We start from the raw sequence: 24,628 nt of genomic DNA on the forward strand, positions 1-24,628 counted from the left end.
TATTATATATATTTTTCTGACTTGATATTTTCACTCAGTATAATGTTTGAAAGGCTTGTGCATTCATTTTCGTTGTAGTGTGGCATTTCTGTGTATGGATGCGCAGAGTTTCACCATCCATTCTCCTGCCGGTGGAAAGTTAGGTTGCCTCCATTTTTTTTCTCTGTTACAAACATTGATGTTATAAAAATTCTTGTGCCCGACTCCCTGTTCGTGTGCGTGTGAGTTTCTCTAGGCTAGAGTATATGGGTGTGAGTGAAGTTGCAGGCTGTTTGGTCAATTGTTCTGTTTTATGGAACTAGGTTTCCATAACCTCTCTGGTTTTACCTGTTCTCTGGAAGGAGGTGTGTTTATATCTACAGGTATATATTTTAAGAACATTTTTGCCATGTTCCATGAATCTTAAAAAGCACCAATAAATTGGAAATTAGTCAGATCATCTGAAGCTTAAATGACAATCTGGAGCCTTTGTGGTTTACCCATATAACTATGCCTTAGTTATCTAGAACTGAGGAAGACTCTTAGAATTTCAGTGTTTATTTTGTTAAGTGATTCCTTAGGCATAAAGTCACTGTGTAATGAGGCTCTTGGGATTTGCCTGTTGGACCCACCGGGGTCTGAATTCATCTCAGCTGTATCACTGAGTGGCGTGGCTTCTTGCATGCACTCATGGTCAGACCCCTCTGCTCTGGCAAGCTGTCCCTATTGCCACCGATGTTTTCACGTGACAGGAAGAACCAGCTGGCTATAACCAACTCCGTCATCTTCACCTGTTGTAAAGTACTGTTTTGTCTCTCCTGACCCCTTCCTAAGACCACAGTTGATCATCACTTTCTCATGTTCCTTGATGCTTTCTTTGTGTTGGATTCTTTTGGGGCTTGTTCAGGTTTTCAGGGCAGGATGATATTGAAAAGCCCAAAAGGTTTCATAAAACCTTCCAGCTTTTGATTGCTATTGAAAGATGACCTACCAGCCCACTGCCCAATGCGTTTGTCCTCCCAGAGCCCCTCCCTCTGTGGCTGTTTCCCTGGCCCAGCAGAAAGTGGAAGGAGAGAAAGATGAACTGAGCAACAGCGAAGGTGACATTAGTTCTCCTCCACCTGGAAGGAAGCTGTTAAAATGGGCTGAGCTGACTTTGCCCTTCCTCCTGTCCAATGGGCTCCATTTGCATATGGTTATTGTCTACTAATTACATACCCCCACCAGGGCTTCCTCCTCCTCACCCATCTGTACTATGTTTTAGCACCTTGCTTGGGCAGAATACACAAACGTTTTAAACACAGCTGTGCGGTGATTTTTCCCCCTCCTTTTGTAAGGTTTGTGCTCCCTCGAGGATGTGTCTATTTTGGTTATCATCTTTGTCTTATCCCAACCTGAGACAAAGGGTGATGGAGGGGAATCAGTGTGAGCAGAGACCTTGGCCTTGAGTGATTGCTGTTAAAATGCCTTCCGTTTGCAAACTGTGTAAAGATATGGGGAATACGTTGCTGGGGAATACATTGAGAATACATTGCTGGGGCCCCTCCCAAGGTTCGGGAAGGGGCCTGTGGGAGGAAGGGACTCTGAAGTGTAAGCTTTGGCAGCACCTGTCCCATAGTGTGAATTGTGTTAACCACCTGGGAGTAGGCTGGAACCATACCTTTGTCTGTGGCATCTGTCCACTGGGAAAGAGGAGCACATATATATTAGCAAAGAAAGTTTGAGCAAGCACACTCTTCAAAGGCTTGTTCCTGCTAGGGCCTTGAAAACAAGCTACTGACGTGTGGCACACTTGTGTACCTGCCTACTAGTCTGAGTTTTTGAATATTGACTGATCCGTTTCAATGTGTCCTTGGGCACCCAGAGTGAGTGTGCTTCATCTTGGCTGCATGAATTAGCATTAAAAAAAAAAGGAGGGATTCACATTGCTCAAATTCATGGCTTGACTTAGAAACTCTGCTTCCTGGGCTCCGTTCTATCTGAGGGTAGTTTAGGCTGGGCCTTGCATCTAACCTGCTTGAGCCCATATTCGTGGACATTCACCCTGAAGCCAGAGCTTGGCCAAAAGATAGTTGCAGGGCCCTAGAATGAGGACCGTTGAGGGTGTCAGTACACAGTATCCACTGATGGGAACTCCTTCTGACAGGTAACTGTGGACTTTCTAATTGTCATTATTTCACTTGGTAAGGCAATTACTATTAGTTGCTTGAGCTTGCAAGAGACTAATGTATATTGCCTTCTCATTTTTATTCTTACTGTAGTCACGTAAGAAACATTACCATCTTGTTGCTTTCAGAGGAGAAATTTGAAGTACCAGAGGTCAAATCACTTGCACAAAGTTGCTTGTTTGGGAAGAGGCAATGCCAAATGGCCTCAAACCCAAGTTCCTTTGGCTTTACAGCCAAGCTTACAACCACTTGCCTTGGCCTACCTCCTGCCTTTTCCCTTCAGGGCTGTTGGAGAACAAGGGTCTCAATCATTTTTTGTTTGTGTCCACTGCATTGCTCTGTCCATTTGGCCAATGTGGTTCCTGCCAAATGAGCCTAGCAGGATGCCTGGGAGCTTAGCAATGCTGGGAGCATTTGCATGAACGGGTGCATATGTCAGTCTTAAGGAAAGCTAAGAGTCTGGGCCAAGTGGAGGGTGACACCCCTCACAGACAGCTGCACGCTGTGCTGTAAATACTGGAGAGAGGCCTGCAGCGAAGCCTTGCGATGGTTTTCAGTTAAAACTTCTTTTCACAGCTTTTTCTCCGTGTGTATATGAAGAACAGCTGCTTTTTGTCTTTGTATTTTTTTTATTTTAAGGAAATATTTCATTATAGGTTATAAAGTAGTGTTAACCTTTTTTCAGTATCTTCTTCCCAAGGAGCCTTTTAATACCTTTTTTCTAAACCACCCCATCCTCCTCACCCTCATGAAATTTAAATGCTGCAGACAATATAGATCTGTTTAAGTACTGTGCCCTGTGGAGGACCATAAACCTTTGTAACATTTAAGCTGTTTTTGCTCCCGAGAACCCATTTTCATGTTTTTTGCTCCTGGTGAGAAGGCATGGTCTAAAGCATTTATTCAGGTCCTGTAGCTGAGGACATGGGAAATGCTTACACAATTACAGCAATGAAAGCAAAATACCAGTCATTGACAGCCAGTAATGACGATCAGGATGGCAAGACAGTTCAGTTCTAATGAACATGTAATTACATCTGCCAGGAAATAGCTATGAAATAAATGAAGTCTAACATGTGGGCCAAGGAGACAGGACGGGTGGTGGTGAGGTCCAGGGATGTTGAGCTCTGTTGCCCTGGGCAGCTCTGCGGGGCTGGACAAGTCTCATACCTGTTTGTGCACAAGGAAGCGCCCCCAGCACTGTCGGAGCACACGGCCAGGGCAGGAGGCCAGGACACTCTTCTTCAGAAACATTGTCTTAGTTGCTTTTATGATTTTCTGTTGTGCATTTTAGGCCATTAATTTTTAGCCAAGTAGGTGTTCTTGGTAGGATTTTATTTTGACTTTTTTTTATTGTGGAGATACGTATGATATATAACAGAATTATATATATATAAAATGAAATCATTCTAACCATTTTTAATTATACATATATAGATGGAATTTATATATATGTAATGAAACCATTATATATATATAATGAAACCATTTTAACCACTTTATTAATACGTGTACAATTCAGTGGCATTAATTACCTTCATAATGTTGTACCACCATCACCAGTATCTATTTCTAAAACTTTTTCATCACCCCAAACAGAAATTCTCTTCCCAGTAAGCAGTATCTCCCCCATCTTCCCTCCTGCCAACCCCTTTTCTGTCTTTATGAATTTGCCTATTCTAGATATTTCACATAAATGCAATCATAGAGTATTTGTCCTTTTATGTCTGGTTTATTCTGCGTAGCGCGATGTTTTTTTCAAGGTTCATCCATGTTGTAGCCTGTATCTGATATGATTTTAGATGTATTTACATATTAAGTACATTCATACATATTAATGTATCCATTATATTTTAATTTTTTGGAAGGCAGATAATGGAGTGGATGTGCATTATCAACAGATTTGATCATTATCTTTTAAAGAAAATTTCCTTTTTTTTCATCTTCCTTCTTTGAACATCATCAGTTTAGAGCTGACAAAGATGATTGAATGTGGTCACAGTAAGAGGATTTCCAGTTCTTTGACCATTATTTGTATCTTGGTATTGTTCTACGTCATAAAACACACATAAAATATCATTAAAAATACACTGGACAAGTTTGTAATACTTCCAAAGAATTCAGGTTTAACTAAGTGGTAGGCAAGTGACTACTCCTAGATCTTTGTTTTTTAGAAGTCCCATTGTGTAGAGGTCTACAATATAGTCAGAAAGTCCTCCGAGAAGAAACTAAGGCATCGTTTTGTTTAAAAACATTATTTACTGTTTTTCATGATATGATTTTAAAATAATGTTTCAGTGTTGAAATTTTGAAACTGTCTATCAAACATGCAACTATGTCCAGCTTGGTAAACACTAACGATGAACCATTTCTAGCAATTTGGGGTTTTGGGGGAAGCCGGCTGGGCTGAAGGGAACCAGCGCTGCCTATCATGTCTCTATCCACAGTTCTGGGTCTCACTGGAGAGTGTGAAAGATAGCTGTCAGGACGTGGGAACTTGGGTTTTTCCTGTGCTTGCCTTTGAGTTTGGTTTTGGTAAGAAGCAGGTGCTAGTATTGAGCCCAGCTGCGAATAGCCTGGCTGGGATAGAGCCCTAACCCAAACACAGCCATTAAGCCATGGTTTGGTGTAGCATCCGTCCATCTGTGGTTCATATACCTGGCTGTGCAGGAAAATCACCTGTGCAGCTTTGACAAACACCAATGCCAGGTCCATACCTGTGACCAGTTAAATCGGGTGCTAGAGATGAGGCCCAAGGGGTGAGGGTGAGGGTTGGGAGACAAGTGGTTTAAGGCTTCCAACACCGTGATTCTCCCCTGGGGCCAGACCTAGGAACCCTGAGCAGGGTCAGTGCCTGCGATGCAGGCCATCAGGTAATCACAGGACATGGGTTCTGCGGCCTTTGCACTGGGCCAGCAGCAAGTCCCCTGAGGTGTGTGTCTCTAGGTATACATTCATTGCAGTTAGTGGAATTTTAGAAAATTAGGAAGGTTAGTAAATTGGGGATTTTTAGAGTTAACATTCTAAAGATGTTGAAATCCTAAATAGAAATACAGAATTAATATGCTAGAATATACTCTTATTGTTTCACATAACACCCAGAAGCATATTTCTGGTTTCTTTAGTTGCCCGATTTATAAAGAGTAGTATATCAATAAGGCAGATTTGTGGAATCACATCTGTGAAGCCGCCTATTGTGGATATAAACACCTAGTAGAAGCCCGCCCCCTAGTGCCAGATTCTTCACATTACATCCCCTCAGGGCTTTAAAGTAAAGTAGGGATACTGAAATTCAGTACTGCTGGGGAGCTTTTGGAGGTCATCTGATTAAACTCCTGTGTCTCTCACAGGGGATGGAGGCTATCATTGAATTCCAGAGAGATTAATTAGCTTAGCAGCAGGGACAAGAACTGCCTGACCATCAGTCACGTGCTGTGCTAATACATCATCTCATTCCATCCTAACAACATGGGATCCAGGTTGGACTTGTCTTCCGTTTGACTACCGTGTAAGCTGAGGCCCCAGAGCCTGGGTAACTTGCGCTTTTAGGAGTAGGAACCGGTGGAGGCAGCATACAAACTAACTTCTCCCTGAGTCCTATTCCTGTTAGTTTTCTTGCTGCTGTACTGTCCTGAAAGCAGAAGTCAGGAGAACTGTTCCCCTACTTTATCTCTTCTCACGCCCCGAATTTCATCTGTCTTCTCCCAGCTTAGTGTGCCCCATCCTTTTAGCTATGTCTCCCACCATCCTCCTCCATGAAACCTCCTCTAATTACTCAGGTGCATACCAACCCCACCCTACTCTGGATTGGGGTGTTCGTGAGCTCCATGCCGCTCTGCTGGGGCTTAATTGCTCTCCCCAAGCCTCGAGTCTATTGCCTCTGTCATCCAACAAGCAAGCAGCTGTGCCACCGGGGACAGATGCCCCTCAAGTGTATGCCTCCTGCGTGGACCCACCCTAGGCCAGGAGGAGCTGCTTCTTCCAGGGTCACTGGTCAAGCCCTTGTCACCAACTCAGGGTGTCACCCCAGGTTCTCGTGTGGAAAGCCAGCGTGAGCTTGATCACACGAGAGTGAGTAAGACAGTCCAGCCACTGCTGACCCTGCAGAGTCCGTTTCTGGTTCATTCTACCTCTGGCTGGCTCCAAGATGCCTTGGGAGGCTGTGTGCTTCCACTGGTGTTTCATCGGATGTAAGTCCTGGACGATCATTATAGAATAGATCATTAAAATGACTATTTTTCTTTCCATAGAGAAACTAGGAGTCTGCCAAAAATTTTTGGAGGTGCATAACCTGCTAACCTATTAAACTTTTCTTCATTGGTTTCTCCTTATCTGAAAAATGGGGGAATGGAGAATGGGAAAGATTGAGAGAGGCCTGGGGCGCATTGGTGTAATCGAGGCCGCCAAGCCTGGCGGTAATGAGACTGCTCTTGCACGGGGGCTGGTGAGGGCCTTCGTTTAAACCTTAGTGTGGGAATCTGGGATTGAAACTTTGCTGCTGGTGGGAAGGTGAATGAATAGGCCACAAACAAATCGGTCTTCTACGTGTTTTGGACTGGAGAAGAGGATGCAGAGAGCCCAGCTGCATGATGTCCTGGTGGGAAGGAAGGTCGATCAGAAAGAATCACTCAATGATCCCGTTTTGGGAGATCTGGGGGTGGAGCCCTCCATCCTTTGAGAGTTACTAATTAGGCTTGCAAGTGTTAAGAGAGGCTCTTAGAGCTGAGTAATTTTAAAATTTTTCTTGGGGACATTTTTTAGGACATGGGCATTCTGGGGTGGAGAGAGGTTAGTAATCTAAGACTGCTTTAAAAAAATTAGCATTGCAAATGCTGCTAAATGTCAGCAAGGGACTGAAAACTTTGACACCTTGTTGGAGCTCTTTGTGCTGATTAAATTCTTGTCTCCAGCCTAGAATTGGCAGCTTATTCTCCTTAATTTTCATGCGGTAATCGGTGTTGAAAGAGTATTTCTTTGACAGTTGCCCTTGGGGAAAATTGGACCAGGGCTTGTTATTTAGGGCAGACAATTAAGTGGAAGAGAATAATAACTGGACTCCAAGGTCTTCATTTAGTTCCAAGAATGTCAACATTATCAACCCCTTTTCTATATTTACTGCAGGCCTCGGTGCATAATGGAAATTACGGATAGACAAATCCATTTCAGAGTTAAGAGGATTGCGTTTTAATGGTCTAATTAAAATAAGTTGAAATCCCTTGTTTAAGATGAATTAGCCCTTCCCAGAAGATAAAGTTTGAGTGGTAGTCATAGTTTTGTTTTTTCTCTGTGGAGATAACTTTGAATTAGAAGTTATCACTGCAGATTGTCAGATCCTTTCTGTTCTAACTAGAGAAAGCAGTGACAATCTTGGTGCTTAGTGTTGGGCTCCAGAAAGAACTACTTGTAGCCAACGGCATGGCAACATCCCTATCTTCATTTCCAACGGGCAAATCATAGGTCATCCCCCTTCAAACACAAAAACAAACCCTACTGACCACTGATATTTGCTTGTAGCAAAATTTTGTATTTTTAGGAGAAATAGGAATTATTTCCAGTAACATTCTCAAATGGTAAAATATCTGATTTTATAGAGTAGCTATGGAACGGTCTTTCCTTCACACTTCCTTTTATTAAAAAAAAAAAAAATCAAACCAAGAATGGTAAGACCATGTAGAAAGACAAGCAAAATACTCGGACATCAGTGAGAGGAATCTTCTGTTTCATGGTGAAACTGTAGGCTCAAATATGCAAGTGGACGCTTAGGTTAAAATCAAAGCCTTGTCTAATACATAAAAAGGGCTGATTTGTAGTAAAATTTGTGACACATCTACAGTTATAACAATGATTAAAAATACTTAGGCCTAAACTGTATTACTCCCTTAAGAATGTATTGTACCTCTTGAGTCTCTGTGCCATTTATAGAATACATGTGACCTTAATTTCACTGTCATGTAGAGTAAAAGGGAAGAATAGAAGAGGGATTGGTTGAAGATTACACAGGGCAGCAATATTTAAGAGCTCTTTGTTTAAAAAGTCCAGTGACTCTTCCAGGAAGGGATGACCTTTCAACTTCTTCCCTGGCATTGTTGGTATCTTTGGCTGAAGGAAAGGACGTGAACAAGCAGGCAAATAACTGATTTGGGATTGGGTTCTTGTATGTCTCCAATGTGTAAGAAATTCTTGAAAAAAAAAAAAAAGAATCAAATCTAGCTCTGGTTTGTAGAATGAACATATATTTTATATGTCAGGACTTTTCTTAAGTGCAAGGCATGTATAAGTAAGTGAAAATTGACAGGCTAAGAATTGAAGTCCTGAGCTGGTAGCAAAAGCTTCTAGACATAGAAGCCAAGATGGTTTGGGCAGGAAGTGGAAAGGCCAGCAGGTTGTTTGGGGGTATGCGGGCCCTGGGCCTTGTCCTGCGCAAGAAGGAGCCAGAAGGTTTTCCGGCTTCAGCTGCCATGTTTGATGCTTTGGGAAAGTCAGTGGTAACAATGTCCATTATGGATTTGACAAAGGGTGGGACTCAAAGGTGGGAGACCAGCTGGGACCAGCAGTTGCTCTAATCCAGGAGAGATGATGGAAGTTGGACCTGAGGCAGTAACAGAGAGAAAGGAAAGTGAACTCAAGGTCTCAGAGGAAAAATTGAGGGAATTAGTGACTCAGTGGAGGCAGAGAATGAGGAAAGGGAAGGGGTCTGGAATAGTAGATTCTGAGCTTTTTTGGTTAGGCTTATAAGAAAAAAAATGTATAGCAAAAATAAGAAAACCTTTCCCTTAATAAATACAGTGCATTCCATTTTCTGTTTTGTTTTATTTACTGAAAAAAATACATTACTGGTCTGGACTCATTAAATTGATTTCATAGCTTAATAGTCATGTTTGAAAATGCAGGTATGCAGTGAGCTCTCATGTCCAGTGGGAGGTGGGAAGTACTGGGTGCTGTCACTGTTTTCAGGGCCCCTCAGTACCCACTGAGGCAGGCAGGGGTGGGGTGTGTCAAGTGTTGAGGTAGAAGGTGATCAAAACCCTCCAGTCCTGCTGCCAGCAAAGCAGCTGAGAGTTACCTGTTGTCTGTGTTATACTTCCTTGTAAAGTTCTTGGAATAAAGGACCTCCAGCTTAAAAAAAAAAGGGGGGGGAGTGGATAAGAATGATGAAAAGAAGGGAGGGAGAGAGATGGAGGGAAGGGAAAAGGAGGCAAAAGGACGAAGAAAGAAAGGATTGAAACCATGGGCTTAGACTAATGAGGCAGAATTCTGAGTGGACCTCAGCTGTAGGACTTGCTCACTCCAGTTCTTACTCTAAAACTGAACAGGGAAGAGTTTTAATCCAGGGTGAGAAGAAGTAAGCACACAAGACCCTGTCTCCCCCAGTGAATGTAGCTATAAAACCTGGAGAAATTACACACAGCAACTAATTGAGGACCCTGAAGAATAAATGGTAGCAGGCAGATTGGGGAAGATGACAAGAATTTGAAATAGCATTAAACCTGCAGTGCTTTTAATATTTTTTTTCTGGTACTCTGTGGTCTCAACTCAAATCAGCCTGAAACCCAGAAGTGGGCATTGGTGTGGACAGAGAGAGTTCCAGATGAATCTTTTACTTCTGGCTTGAGTAGGAGGAAAAGGGACTCCAAACACTCAGAGTGCAAAAGTCCCCCGTGTTTTTTGCTCTTTCTTTTCTCTGTTATCTTCTACTGCTGCCGCCAGATAATCCCATGGTGAGAACAGCTGTGGAAATAAGGCAATAGCAGCAGGGGCCTCTAGGTACCTAAAACTCTGAAGGAGTGGGATGGAAACTGTCACTCTGGGGGAGCTGTTATCTATTTTTTGCTTCTGTGTTCTCCTGTAGGATGGCCTCAGATGTGGCTGTAGTCATAGTGAGTAAATGGCTGAGCAGGTTAAATAATGCCTCAGCTTTCTGGCTGAAGTACTAAGAAGAGGAGCACCAAGAAACCGGAAAGTGTCTTAGAAATACTGGAAAAGGAGGAGCTCAGGGATGTGACCCACAATGTTTTTATGAACCCCCGGACTTGCCACAAATTGTGTATGCGTTGAATCTGACCCTAAAGAGCACACCAACACAACAGACTACTGCCCGGGTCTCAGACTGGCCACTGTGTGTGCACATACAGGACCAATCTAAATGGCACAAAAGGGCTTTGGAGACTGAACTGGTATTGGAACTACAGCCCATGGAAGGGAGGTCAGAACTTGTGGCTCAAACTGAACCAGGTTATTTGCCTGCTTAAACAATAATGTCAACATTTTCTGTAATATTTAAACAAAACCTAGAATTTTGTAACATTATTTTCAAAAAATCCAAGAGATAATTAAGCCAAAATTATCTGGCATACAGTAGACTAGGAAAATCTCAACTTGCATAGAAAAAGACAAATCAGCAGACCTCAGTGCCAAGGTGATACAGATATTGGGCTTGTTGAAGTCTTTAAAGCAGCTATTATAAAAATGCTTCACAAAGTAAGAGTGAACACTATTGAAACGAATAGAAAGGTAGAAAGTCTGAGCAGACAAATAGAAGGTATAAAGAAGAACTCGATAGAAAATTTAGAAATGAAAAATATAATCACCAAAACAAGAAGCTCACCAAATGGGCTCAGTAGCAGATTGGAAAAGATAGACCTAAATTCATACACATCAATAATTACATTAAATATGAATGGTCTAATCACAGTAATTAAAAGACAGATTATCAGAATGGATAAACAAAACAAGACCCAATTAAATGCTGCATATAAGAAACTCACTTTAATTATAATGCTATAGGTAGTTTAAAAGCAAAAGGATGCCAGGAAAAAAACATGCAAGCAGTAATCTGAAGAAAGCTGAAGTAGCTATTAATATATTAATATTAGAGTAGACTTCAGAGCAAAGACAATAATTAGGGATAAATAAAACATTATAATGACAAAAGGATCAGTTCACCCAGAAAACTAGAGCTTCAAAATACATGAAGCAAAGATGGAAAGAAGTGACCCTTATTTCTTATTCTGAAATAAGAAATAGAAAAATTATTCTATAGTTGTAGACTTCAACAATTCTCTTTTGATAATCAAATAGAACTGATAGACTGAAAACCAGCAAAGCTATAGAGGAACTGAACAGCACCATTAGCCAACTAGTTCTAATTGATACTTATAGAGCACTCTACCCAACTATAGCCAAATATGTATTCTTTTCAAATGTGCATAAAACATTCACCAAGATAAATTATATCCTGAATCATAAAGCAAACCATAACAAATTTAAAAGAATTGAAATCGTATGACATGTTTTCTGACTATAATAGAATTAAACTATAAATCAATAACAAGAATAACAGGAATATGTCCAAACACTTGGAAATTAACACACTTCTGAATAATCCATGTGTTAAAGAAGAATTCTCAGTAGAAATTAGAAAATATCTTGTACAAAATGAAATAGTACATATCAAAATTTGTGGGATGTAGTTGAAGCAATGCATAGAAGGAAATTTATAGCATTACCTGTATTAGAAAAGAAGAAAATACTCTAATCAATGATGTGAACACCTACCTTAGGAAACTAGAGTAAGAAAAGAAAAACCCAAATAAGTATAAGGAAGGAAATAAGAGTAGAAATTGATGAAATTGAAAACGAGAAACAGTAGAGAGAAATCAATGGAACAAAAAGCTGTTTCTTTGAAAAGAAAAATAACATTGACTAACAAGAATGACAAGGAAAAAGATGCTAACTGCCAACATTAGGAAAGACATTAAGTGAATAACAGAATACTATGAACAACTCTAAGCATATAAAATGGACACCTTAGATGAAATGGACCAATTATTTAAATGGATCAGTTCCTTAAAAACCACAAACTACCAAAACTCACCCCAAATAAAATAGATAACCTGTTATTATAACTATTCTGTAATTATTAAAGAAATTTAATTTGCAGTTAACCTTTTGCAAAAGGAATCTCCAGGCCCAGATGGTTTCCTGGCAAATTCAAGCAACCATTTAAAGACAAAATAAAACTAATTTTACACAATCTCTTCCAGAAAATAGAAAAGGAGGAACACTTCCCAATTCATTCTATGAGGCCAGCATTACCATAATATGAAAACCAGACTCAAAATACAACAGACCAGTAACCATTATGAACAGAGATGCAAAAATCCTCAACAAAATATTAGCAAGTCAAATTTAGCAATATATGAAAAGAAAACACACCATGGTCAAAAAGCATGCAAGTCTCATTCAATATTTGAAATTCGGTCAGTGTAACCCATCTCATTAACAGTCTTAAGAAGAAAAACCACATAACCATATCAGTTGGTGGAGAAAAAGCATTTGACAAAATTCACCATCCATTCACAATCAAAAAAACTCTTAGCAAACTAGAAATTGGAGGAAACTTCATCTTGAAAAAAAGGCAATTTACAAAAATCTACAGCTAACCCCATAGTCAATGATGAATGACCAAATCCTTTTCCCCTAATAATGAGAACAAGGCAAGGGTGTCCACTCTAACCACTCCTGTTGAATATTATGCTGAAAGTGTTAACCAGTTCAATAAGGCACAGGGTCAGAGGGGGGAAGGGAGGAGCATGCAGATTGGAAAGAAAGAAAGAAAATTGTTGTTCTCAGACAGGATTATTGTCTATATAGAAAATCCCAGGGAATCTACAAAAACAAAGCACAACAAAAAACCCAGAACTCCTAGAATCAATAAGCTTAACAAAGTTGTAGAATACAAGGACAACACACAAAAGTTAATTTTATTTCTATATGCTAATAATAAACACTTGGGAATGGAGAAGTTTTTGAAATACCATTTGTTATACCTCCAAAAATGTAAACTACTAATAAATTTAGGAGGAAAAAGTATCAGATCTGTAATTGAAAACTACAAAACAATGATAAAAGCAATTAGAGAAGATCTAAATAGACAGACATAATGGGTTTGTGGATTAGAAAATTCAACAGAGTAAAGATGTCAGTTCTCCAAGAATTTAACACTATTTCCAGAGATTTTTTTTTGTTGATTTAGACAATGTGTTTCTAGAATTTATATTAAAAGGTAAAAAGAACAAAAATAGCCGAAACAATTTTGAAAAAGAAGAATGAAATAGGCATCACACTACCTGATTTTAAGATTTGCTGTGAAGCTGTGGTAATCAGGATACCATGGTATTGGCAAAGGGAGGGGCCAGACCCTGCCCCCCACACACTCACACAGCAGTTGATTTTGGTGAATTTGCAAAAGCGAGGAAGGACAGTCTCTTAACAAATGGTGTTAGATCAGTTGGCCATCTATATGAAAAAAACCTCAATCTACACCTCATACTTCATATAAAAATCATCTCAAATTGGATCATATAGCTAAATATAAAAAGTAAAACTATAACATTTTTAGAAGAAAACATAGGAGAAAATCTTTGTGGCTTCTGGTTAGGCGAGGAGTCCTTCTGCATCTCATGACCAACAGCTGAATAGGAGAGCCCAGAGGATGAGCTCCCCCAGTCTGTATGTTTGGGAAATGTTCGGGTTGTGCTTCTGTGCAGTAGATAATTGATGTCTCACTTCAGCGAGGTAGTTTATGTGACTACCATTTATTGAGCACTTACTGTGGGCCAGGCATGGTTCTAACTCAGTCCTCACAATGCCCCTGCAAAATAGGTATTGCACTATTACTATCCCATTTTTTGAGATGAAGAAATTGAAGCACAGAAAAATTGATCAATATGCCTAGAGTTCCATAAGAGGCAGAGCAAGAAATGCCCCTGGGCAGTCTCTTTCTAGACCTGTGGTGCCACCCACCACTCTGTTCTGACAGTCTCAGCCTCCTTATCCTTTTTGAAAATGCAGATCACTAATGTTCATGGCTCCTATGACCTAGACGCGTGTTTTCAGGGCATTTTTTTTTTTTTTTTCTGTTTAGGCTTTATTTTCAGCCCCACGTTTAGGTTGGTGGGCTTTCGTAGTTGGATCATAGTGCAGCGTTAACCCACGTGAATCTATTTAGCGCCATCTTGTGTCTGGAGTGGGTTTACAGGAGAAATTGCTTTAGTGTGAAGGCCAGGGTACAAAAGATCGAGTGGGAAAGCTTTAGATTACCAAAATATCATGACAAATTAGTGTGATCAGAGACTTGATTTCCATTAGACATAAACTTTCTGGTGACACATCTCTGCTAGTGTGATCAGTTAACAGAATCTTGGAGGGAAACTGGTGAAGTTGGCATTTAAATCTTAATTTGCCCTCCGTTTTTGAAGCAGTGTCCTGGCTTCCTGGGCATTTGCGCAGTACCAGAGGCCCGGAGCAATTAGGATGGAGACCTTCATTCCTAGCTTCTCAGCATCTAACACCTGATATTATTTGGTCATATTTTTGTTCCTTTTTATATATTTACTTTTCTATTTACAGAAGTAGTAGATGCTCATATTGGAAAGCTGGAAATAGCAAAAATAGGAAAAATACACCCAAAGAATGTATACTCCATCATAATGCTTTAATTCCTTATGGATTTTCCTTTTCTTCTTTCTACGTATGAATATTTGGGTGTTTTATTGAATGATGCAATGTTTATACTTTTAAATTATTTTATCAGAAACATTTTACAGGTTAGGACATAGCTTTGGTCAACTACTGTGTGTGCTGAGTTAGGACCATGATAGGTATTTAGATTTTTGTTATTATTTTGGTATTTTAAATGACACTTCAGTGAACATCTCTGCTTCCTTTTTTTTTTTTTTTTTAAGTTTAAGCTTAGAGTTATTTCCTTAGGATAGGTTTCTGAAATCACGATGAGATTTGGGAGGGCTTTAGAGGACTTTCAGATGCTTAGTACAGACATGTTGGAGCCTGCCCACCCCGGCTGGAAGTAGGTTCCACTACTTTGGTAACGATGGAGATTTTGGGCACATTCCTTCACTTCTCAGAGCCCCGGTTTTTTCCTCTGCCAAATGAGGGTAATAATACCCGCTGTACGGGGCTGTTCTGTTAATAACACATATGAAGTCCCTCCTCAGGGCTTGGCACAGAGTGAGCTCTATATCGTTAGTGACAGAGTTGCTACCAGTTTGCCCTGCCACAAGTAATGTGTACAGTTACTTGTTTAACCTCTCTCCCTAGTATTTGATACCTAATCATTTTATTTTAAAACACCTTTGCCAACTTAAGTGAAAATATTACCTTATTATTGTTTTGATTTGCATTAGTTTGGGTATAGTGAGAATGAGCAATTTATTTAATTTCGTTACTATAAACCAGCTTGTCATCTCTTGTAAAATGCTTTTGCATTTTTTCTGTTGGCATTTAGTATTTTCTTATTAGTTTGTGTGAACTAATTAAACAAGAAATAATTTAATCCTTTATCATATTTGTTGTGGTATGTCTATTTATCTAGAATTATATTTTTATATCAAACTTTGTTTTCTTTGTTATATACATATTTCTAAGATAGAAATGTGAGTATAATTGTGATCTCTTTGTTATAAATTCTGTGAATTTTTAAATTATATCTATAATATTACTTGCAAGTAGTGACAGTATTATGTGTTCCAACCATTCTACCTCTTATTTCTTGTGTCTTATTAAATTTGCCTGAAATTCTATGGCAGTATTAAATAGTCATTGGCTTAATGGGCATCACTTAAAAATTTTTCCTGATTTAAGTAAGAATATCTCCAGTGTTTCACAATTAAATAGAATACAAAGCTGTTATTTCCAAAAATATACTGTTTATTGGGTCAAGGATATGTCCAAATGATTTTTTAAATTTTTGAGTTGTTACATATTTAGTAGCATAGTTTTTCTCAGAATAATGATATGGTTATTTGATCTTTTTTGGGTAGGATAATGATGAATTTCCTAATATCACACATATATTTGTATACTTAGAACTTGTATATACTCATTGTTTTGTGTTTTGCTCTTCTCAATCAACACATTTCATGTAGACTGTTTCCTACAACCTACATATAAACTTTGTGTGTGTAATGCATAAAAAGAAAGAATGTGGCTAGGCTTAGTGGCTCATATCTGTAATCCCAGCACTTTGGAAGGCTGAGGGGGAAGGATCGCTTGAGGCCAGGTGTTCAAGACCAGCTTGGGCCACAAAGCAAGACCCCATCTATACAAAATATTAAAAAATTAACCAGGTGTGGTGGTATGTGCCTGTAGTCCTAGCTAGTCAGGAGGCTGAGGCAGGAGGATAGTTTAAGCCTAGACGTTTGAGGCTGCAGTAAGCTATGATCATGACACTACATTCCAGACTGGGCAACAGAGTGAGACCTGGTCTCTTAAAAAAAAAAAAAAAAATCAAAAAAGTGAATGCAGGAAAATATGTCAATATATTGACTGATTATCCCTAAATTATGGGAATATGAATTATTTTCACTTTACTCTTTATTTTTCCAGTTTTCCAAAATAAGATGTCCTACTGTTACCAGCAGGGGAAAAATGTTTAAAAAATGTCACTGCCATGCCAATTAATTATGGGTGAAATATGCTTACGAGGTTAGATGTGATTTGAGGAAGCCTGCTTATTTTAGGGTATGTAACTTATGTTTGTTCATTTTCTAGAGTTGAAATTATTTTAACGCTGATGAAGCTGAAAAAAAAATGGAGTTCATATTTGCTTAAAAAATAACATAGCTTATATTGTCTCTTTGGAGAATAATGAGAGCATGTGGTGGCTAAATTTTCCTAAGCTAAAAGTTCAGGACTTGGTGTATGACAAATTTATTTTCATGACATCTCACGTTCTTTATCTAGAAATCTTTAAAAGGAATTACAAAGAATATTTAAGTGCACGTTTATCACTTACAGGAATAAAGTTGTGTTAGCTCAGGATGGTCCCATAGAATCTGGGACCTGCTGACCACAGGCTGGAGCACTTTGGGAAACTTCATTTGTCCTCTTGGCCCTAGTGGGAGGTCACAAGCCTGACACCGTCTCATGGATATCTTTGTCCTGTCTGGGACTACACACAGATATAGAAACAGGAAAACATGCATTTATACATCAAGGAATGTGCAAACAGCAGTCACTTGATTGGTGCCTTAATTGCATCTTGCAAGCACCAGGAATAGCCTTTATTTCTTCTGGTGTGGTCAACACTTTCTCTCTGAAATGAGTTTGCTGATTTTAGAGCTCAGGAGAATTCTTTTCTGATTCGGTTCTTACCATACCCTGTACTTAGTGTGAAAATCTCTATTGACATGTCATTGAAGATTGTATTTATATATAAATCTGTAATGTCTTTTTTTTCTCTTCTTTTCTCTAGCTTTGGGCCAGATTATGTTGTATGTGGATGGGATGAATGGAGTAATAAACCACAATGAAACCATACAGTGGCTGTATACTCTCATTGGGTCAAAGGTAAGGGGAAGTTACGATTTTGAACAGTTTGTTCAGTTTGCATATCATATGCCTTTCAGTTACTCTCCTTGAGATGGTTTTGCAGAAAGAAATTTTATTCAGCTTCATTCAAACCCTGTTGCAGTGTAAATGAGGACTACTACTTTATAGATTTTAAAATATACTTCAATTGCAAATAGCTTATGAAATTTTAATGCATGTCTATTTTTTCTCCTCTTAAGCCTTTCAAATGCCTTTGGCACCTCTGGTTTTTAATGTTTAATTGAAACTTTGTAGCATAGATATAGGATCTATGTACTTCCTGTATTTCATGTTCATATGTGTTCAGTTACTTAAGTACCTATTTTTATGTTGTATATATGCATATCCATATTCCTATGTATAGATGAAATAATTTGAGATTACCTTTCAGTTCTACCATCAATTATAAAAGTAACCAACATTTATTAAAGATAATATGGGGCAGCTGGCCCCATATTCGATGTTTTATAAGCATTATCTCATTTAATCATCATGAGGCCACAATGAAGTAATAATGTCATTCCCATCTTGTAGCTGAGGGGATAGGGCTTGACTATGAGCATACAGCTGCTTTCCCCTTGGATCTTGGCAAGCATCCCTGCTGCCAAGGTAGCTGCCCTGTCACTTGAGGTGTGCTGGAAGCTAGGCGAGGCTCTGGCATAGTTCTCTCTGGATTCTCAGCAGGGACCATTAGGGACCTGGCTGGAGGGGGATTTGGGAAAGAATTAAGGGATCCTGTCCTGAGCTGGTGCAAATGCACCAAGGTAAATGCAGTGGGGGTGGGGTGTCGTGGAAGGGATCAGAGTGGCCGTAGTGGGCAACACAGGCAGGGAGGGTCTTGGAATTTGAACTTAAGCAGGTCACAGACTCAACATAGCTTTCCGGGGTCCCTGCAGAACATGTGATCAGCCCAGACTGTCTGCCATCCCTGTGTTCACTGCCCACCCGACTCGGGCGAGCCTGTCCAGCCTGGTGTGCACCAGCGCTGTGCTCTGCTGGGGAGCCCGTCCCCTGGCCTTGCGTCTTGTGTCACCTACTTCCCAGGGACTCTGGTGTCCTTCAGGAGCACTCAGCCCTGATTTAACTTTGGGATGAGCATGGTTCTTGCTTTAGGCTTTATCTTCCTTTCAGAATTCCCAGAATCCTGGTGACGGTACCCTCGTGTGGGTGGGAGGGCCTTCTCTCTGTGGCTGGCCCTGATATGTAAATACCTGTGGGGTTCTAGGTCCGTGGGTGACCCTTACATCTTCCTCTCAATTTTCCTTTTCCCAGTAGTCCTGATGACAGAATGTTTTCCCTATTTAATATTTAGAAAATTGCTATGGTTTCCTCCAGGAGGTTGAAAATCTTTTTTTTTAAAAAATTGTTATTATTTTTGGCTTTGTTTTCTATGGAAAATGGAAGTGACTTTATTTTGAAACTGATGTAGGTGACCTTAGAAACTGAGTGGAATGCCGGGCCTACTAGGTTGATTGAGCCAGACTGGAGGGGGGGAGGTGGAGATTTATATCTCACATCCTGTTTCAGTGTGTTCTCTTTTTTTTCATTGCTCCTGCGAGGAGCCCTCTCTAACTTTCATGTTCATCTGGAAGCTTCTCCCTCCCCATGGCTCTCTGAATTGTCTTGAGGATCCTAAAAGCTAGGGAGATGGGAGGAGATTCTGCAATAAAAACTGACTTTTTATGTTAAATACATTACAGCTAACTTAAGACATTTTTATAGTTTTGTTATGGCCATGACAAAACACCATCAGCAAGCCCTCTTTCTAAAAGGAAATAAAACCTAGGATGCTTACTATAGGAAAAGTGACAATCTGTTCCTTCATCACCAGAAAGGGAAAAGAGTGAGGGAGAGATTAGGGAAGGTGGGATGGGAGCAGGGAGGAGAATCAGTATGAGCAGAGGGAAGGTGTGGGGAAGGCTCTGGTCTGAATGTGTCCCCCTGAATTCATGTGTTGGAAACTTAATCCCAACGCAGCGCTGTTGGGAGATGTTTAGGCCATGAAGTCTCCGCCCTCCTGAATAGATCAAGGCCACCATCCAAAGGGCTCATGGGATGAGTGGGTTCGCTGTCTTCTGCCCCTCTACCATGTGAGGACACAGCGTTCCTCCCTTTCAGAGCATGTGGCAATGCGCGGCATCTTGGAAGCAGAGGTCGGGGGACCCACCGGCCTCCAGAACTGTGAGAGAGAAACGTCTGCTCTGTGTAAATCACTCGGTCTCAGGTATTTTGTTGTAGCAGCACAAACAGACTGAGACAGCAGGAGAGGCACAGAGAAGAGAAGAGGGAGAGATGGAAAAAGTGACAGGAAGGGAGCACAGGAGAGGAAAAGAAAAGGAGGAGCTGAGAAAGAGAAAACGGGGATGACAGAGACAGGGCTCGCGCTCAGAGCCTCTGCTGTCACAGCGGCGTCATGTGGATTTTTCTTTGGAATCGTTCTGTGAGGCAAATGAACAACCGAGGAGGAACACACGGGAACAGCCTTACTGCTTTTCTAAATAACATAGCAAAATCATAAAATGAACAGCTTCAGCATGAGTGTGTAGGAGTTGAGCTTTCCCGGCCTCTCCTCCCTGTGTGGGGCACTCGGGGTGTGCTCACCCTACGGTTCCTGGGGCCTGGCTGAGGTGGTGCCTTGGCCTCCTCCCCAGACACTTGGGTTGTCAGGACTGGATCGGTGTGGAATTCTGTCTCCATCTTTCGTTTTCCAAAAGAAAGCTCCCTAATAGTCTCTGGCTCTCGTGTTCATCTCTGTGCCGGTCACGATGAGGACACGAAAATAGAGCCAAGAGGCAGCCTGTGCCTTGGAGTTCACAGCGTTATTAGAAAGGAGAACTCTGGTGACAGCGCAGCCTGTCCCACTAACAGTGATGTCGGATGAAGATCTCCGGCCACCCCGCAGGGTGTGCTCAGTTCCAGGGTAGTCACTGAAAGTCAACAAAGGCAGCAGCTGCCAAGTTTATTTCCAGTCTCCGTAGGTCTAATGAGATCACATCTTATTTACAAAACTCATACAGTACCGGCTGACACTCCTCCCCCAGCCCCATCTGGGTAGGGAGGAATCGGGAACAACAGTGGACGCACCAATGTAAGACCCTTAGGTTTTGAGAATGAAGCCTCAGTCCCCTCCTTAAACATGCAGGTTGGTCAGTACGGCCACAGTAAGTTTTCCAGGTTCAAATTAAATTAAGAAATCAGGAAAGCCAGAGGTCCTAGCATTTTCTTTTGACAAAAGAAGCAGATTTCCTTTAAAAGTTTTACCTTGGCATCCCACTGTCTTTGCCTTAAACAGGCACAGAGTTGATAAAGGAAATACTGGGTTAGAGAAATCTTGTCATTCTGTTTTCATAATTCTTCATTTTTCTTCCATGAAAGGCAACAAGATGTGATTTTGCAGCCTGCCAGAGGGTCATTATGCAATGCATATTTGCAGATATTTGAGACTTGTAGCCAGAGGAAAATGATGCATTTGCAGCCAAATAATGACTTTTTAAAAGAAAGAAAAAAAAGTGTTTTCAATAAGATGTTTCTTTCTATTTACAAGAGCCCATCTTTAAACTCTCCAGTCAGAGGTAAGAGGCAGATGCCCGCCCCATGACTTATTGCAGGGAGTGGAATTTTTCACTTTGTACATCTGGAATTCTAATTAATTGGGGTAAGATGATGCAGTTTGTACAGCACAGCCTTTTGTCACCCTAACACAGAAAGTCTGTCTCTCTGTGTCTGTCTGGATTCCCATCTGGTCCGTGGGGTTGGCCCAGGGCCCTGGGACTGGCAAACCTTGATGTCCTTGGGGGATCTCCAGGGCTGCTTCTCAGGGCTGTCGTGGGAGCTGCCACTTCTGCATTGCCGCCTATGTTTGCCTGCTCTGCTCTGCTCTTTCTGTCAGCCCCATTGAATCTAATCCTTCCAGCTGTTCCGCAGGTTGCTGATCACAGATCTCTAGACTTCCTTTGTACTGTGTGAGGGTGGGCATGCTTCCCTGCTCCTATGTAGCTCCAGCTACTAACCCTGGGCTGGGGAGCCCTGGCCACGGCCCCCTCTTTCTCTCATGCACACACTCTGGGGACATGCCTGAAAGTTTCTCAGCAGGACAGTAAGACGAAGACAAGTAATGTATAGTGTATAGAAAGGAGTGGTGGAGGAGGGAGAGACAGACAGGTATGGGAAGCTGGGGCGCGGGTGGATAACGTAGTATCCAGGTGTGAGATGATGAGGCCTGGTTACAAGTTGCAGTGGAAACAGGATAATGGAAATGAGACCTTTTGAAGAATAACTTTCTTGGACTGGGTTTTTGGCAGTAGAAAAATAAAGGCAGGAATTAAATACAGCCACAGTTTGACTCTGGGCAGCTAGGAATATGGCAGTGCCTCCAGCAGGAGTAGAAGAGTTGGAATGGGTGTCCATGGGCGAGAAAGCTTTGGACACACAGGTTTTGAAATGGAGGAGATGTTCCCAAGGAGAGCTGCGCTCCGTGTAGCCTGGTGCTCTGTGTGCCCCAGGAGATGCTGGCTGATTGAGGAGGAGAGGAGAGGAGTGAGCCCTCCGGTCTTGGAGTCACTCAGTGCAGCTGTCGTGTGATCCACTCAGATGACCACATGTGGATGAGATCTGAAGAGATTTTGGGGTTACGTAATATAAAATGGTAGAATTCTAGCTTTGTGGAGATTGCAAGGTGGCGTTAAAGAAGTTCCTGATACCATCAGTCACATTCCTGATACTTCTAGAGGCAGAGGGAGTGTTGTTTCCTCAGGAGGCCCAGCCACTGTTGGACACTGGAGTTGGCAGAAAGCCTTTCTTTCTTACTGGGACCCGCCATGGCCTGCCATTAACCAATGCTTATGCAGTGCTCTCTTGAGCAACATGCTCTGACTTCCCCATGGAAGCTCTTTGGCTATTTAAAGGTGGTTACCATGTAAAGCCACACTCCATGGCTACTGCAGGTAGTCCTTTGGGACATGACTTCCAATTCAGTTCTACATCTTACTGGTTGCTATATTTGCTGTCCATCCTGTGTGAAGAATAGTAATATGATGGCCTCCTGGGATATGACATTATTCTTGCACAAATCCCACCTCTGAGTCATTACATCTTAAGTGGTAGCCCTGGGTGCAAACTGGTGATCCACTAAACCCCTTCTAGGTTTTTTCCACATATCCACATCCGCCGGTTTCTTCCATTCTGCATGTCTGTGATGGATTGAGTCACACCTAAATGGAGGGCTTTGCATCTTTTCCCATTGATCGTAGGCCAGAGTTCCAGCTTCAAAATAATTATGAATTTCGTTTTGAGCCTTCATCGTATTAACTGTTAGTGCTAAGTTTTATTTAACATAAAGTTAACAAGCAAAGCTTCTGTGTCATTGACCAAAATGCCAGGTGGGACAGAGACGAGGAAAGTGCAAACCAATGCAGCCTGCAGGTTGACACCGATCAATTGGGGCGTTTTCAGGCCACTGTGCAGTTAGTGGGAAGCTGTGGAGGCTCTGACCATCCAGCCGTGTTTCTTCACTGGTCTCCAAGGCTTTCCTGAGACCCAGACATCTGCATCTGGCAGCAAGTGCTGGAGCCTCGGGTCAGGCACACCTGTGTGATACTTTGGGATGGATTAATCTTTCATCTATAAAATGGAGATAGTAATCTATGAAATGGGGATGATAATATTAATAGTGAAGAATATGTGAAACACTGGGCAGTAGGAGACTCCCAGGATGGTTTCCTGCCCCTGCCCCAGGAGTAGTTTTATTCTTTTCCTTTCTCCTCTGCCACCTTGCTGCCCTGTGACTCAAGGCTTTTGTCTCAATGAGGAGAAGGCTCTGGCTGTGGTTTCCTGCCTTTCCACAGTGGCGGCTGCTCCTTTGGGGTCGTTTGTGTTCTGCCTGTTATGTGGCTGTGCAGCCCCAGGCCTGCACCACGGGGAGAGTGTCTTAGGTCCCATCCCCACCCTCAACCTCCTTGTGAGTGCCATGGACATCTGTGGGGAGCAGATTCCTTGGTGTCTGCAGTTCCTGGAGGTTTCATGCTCTTGTGGTAGCCCACACTCAGCCCTTAACAACTTGTTAAAACTGTTACTGGAGTTTTCCTTACTGCTTTGTATGGCACTGCATCTTCCTCCCCTCCTCTGCCTCAGGTGGGCCATGGCTGGCATCCTACCATTTCTGGGTGGATGGAAAGTTCTTCCTCCTTAGATTTCAGGCTACTTGGTTGCCCTGCAATGCTAGCTGTATGATGGGCTCAAGAAGAGTTATGATATTAATGATTATTTGGCTCTTATTGTTAGGTTAGGATATTCTTTTATTTATTCATTGATTGATCAATTGATTGAGACTGGGTCTTGCTATGTTTCCCAGACTGGTCTTGGAACTCCTGGGCTCAAGTGATCCTCCCTCCTCAGCCTCCCAAGTAGCTGGTACTACAGGCACAGTCACTGTGCCTGACTGGGAGCCATACTCTTCACAGCTGTCTAAGCAGAAGACAAATTTCTAATATTATAGAAAACACTGTAAATGTATTTCACTACCATGAGATCTGCTCAGCCAGTAAATTCTACAGGGTCCAGCCAAAGGAAACAGTTACTGGAACATTATTTAGTTCCTTCAGTTGCACTGTTGTCTTAAATACAGCCTAGGTGTTGGATTTTGTATTATTACTTCCAAATTACTGGAATTAAAATATATTTAATAGAAATTGGATTAAGACTAATTTTCATAATTCAGTTACGATAACAGAAGAAAAAACATAGCTAAAGTTTACTGGTGTAATTTGGAAGTCTTGATATTAAACAACCTTTTAAAACTTTTACTAAATTTTTTGTGATTACAAGAGAAATATCTTCTTTGCATAAAACTTTAGAAATATAAAAAAGTAAAATAAAAACTACCTGGAAATGCTGCCACATAAAGATTTTTAATTTTTAGTACCCTTCCTTCTGATTTTTCTTTGGAGTTTTCTTATATAGTTAACTCTAAATATAAGCATTTTCCTGTATCATTACAATATTTTAAAATCGTAATATTTAATGCCTATGTCATAGTCATATGAATATATTATAATTCATTTTTCTCGTGTTGTTAAATAATCCAGTTGTTTCTG

At 41.1% G+C, this 24,628-nt stretch overlaps 1 protein-coding gene across 3 annotated transcripts in view; it reads left to right on the plus strand.

The window, feature by feature from the left end:
• FHOD3 (formin homology 2 domain containing 3) overlaps positions 1-24,628 on the plus strand; it is a 447,358-nt gene that overhangs the window by 240,260 nt on the left and 182,470 nt on the right. For all 3 annotated transcript variants that reach the window (XM_012656604.1, XM_012656605.1, XM_012656603.1), the window contains exon 6: positions 17,422-17,516. In XM_012656604.1, the coding sequence (XP_012512058.1) occupies positions 17,422-17,516 (95 nt within the window). The remainder of the gene's footprint in view (positions 1-17,421; positions 17,517-24,628) is intronic.

The sequence above is a fragment of the Propithecus coquereli genome, unplaced genomic scaffold (genome assembly GCF_000956105.1).
Source record: "Propithecus coquereli isolate 6110/MARCELLA unplaced genomic scaffold, Pcoq_1.0 Scaffold51, whole genome shotgun sequence".
NCBI lineage: Eukaryota > Metazoa > Chordata > Mammalia > Primates > Indriidae > Propithecus > Propithecus coquereli.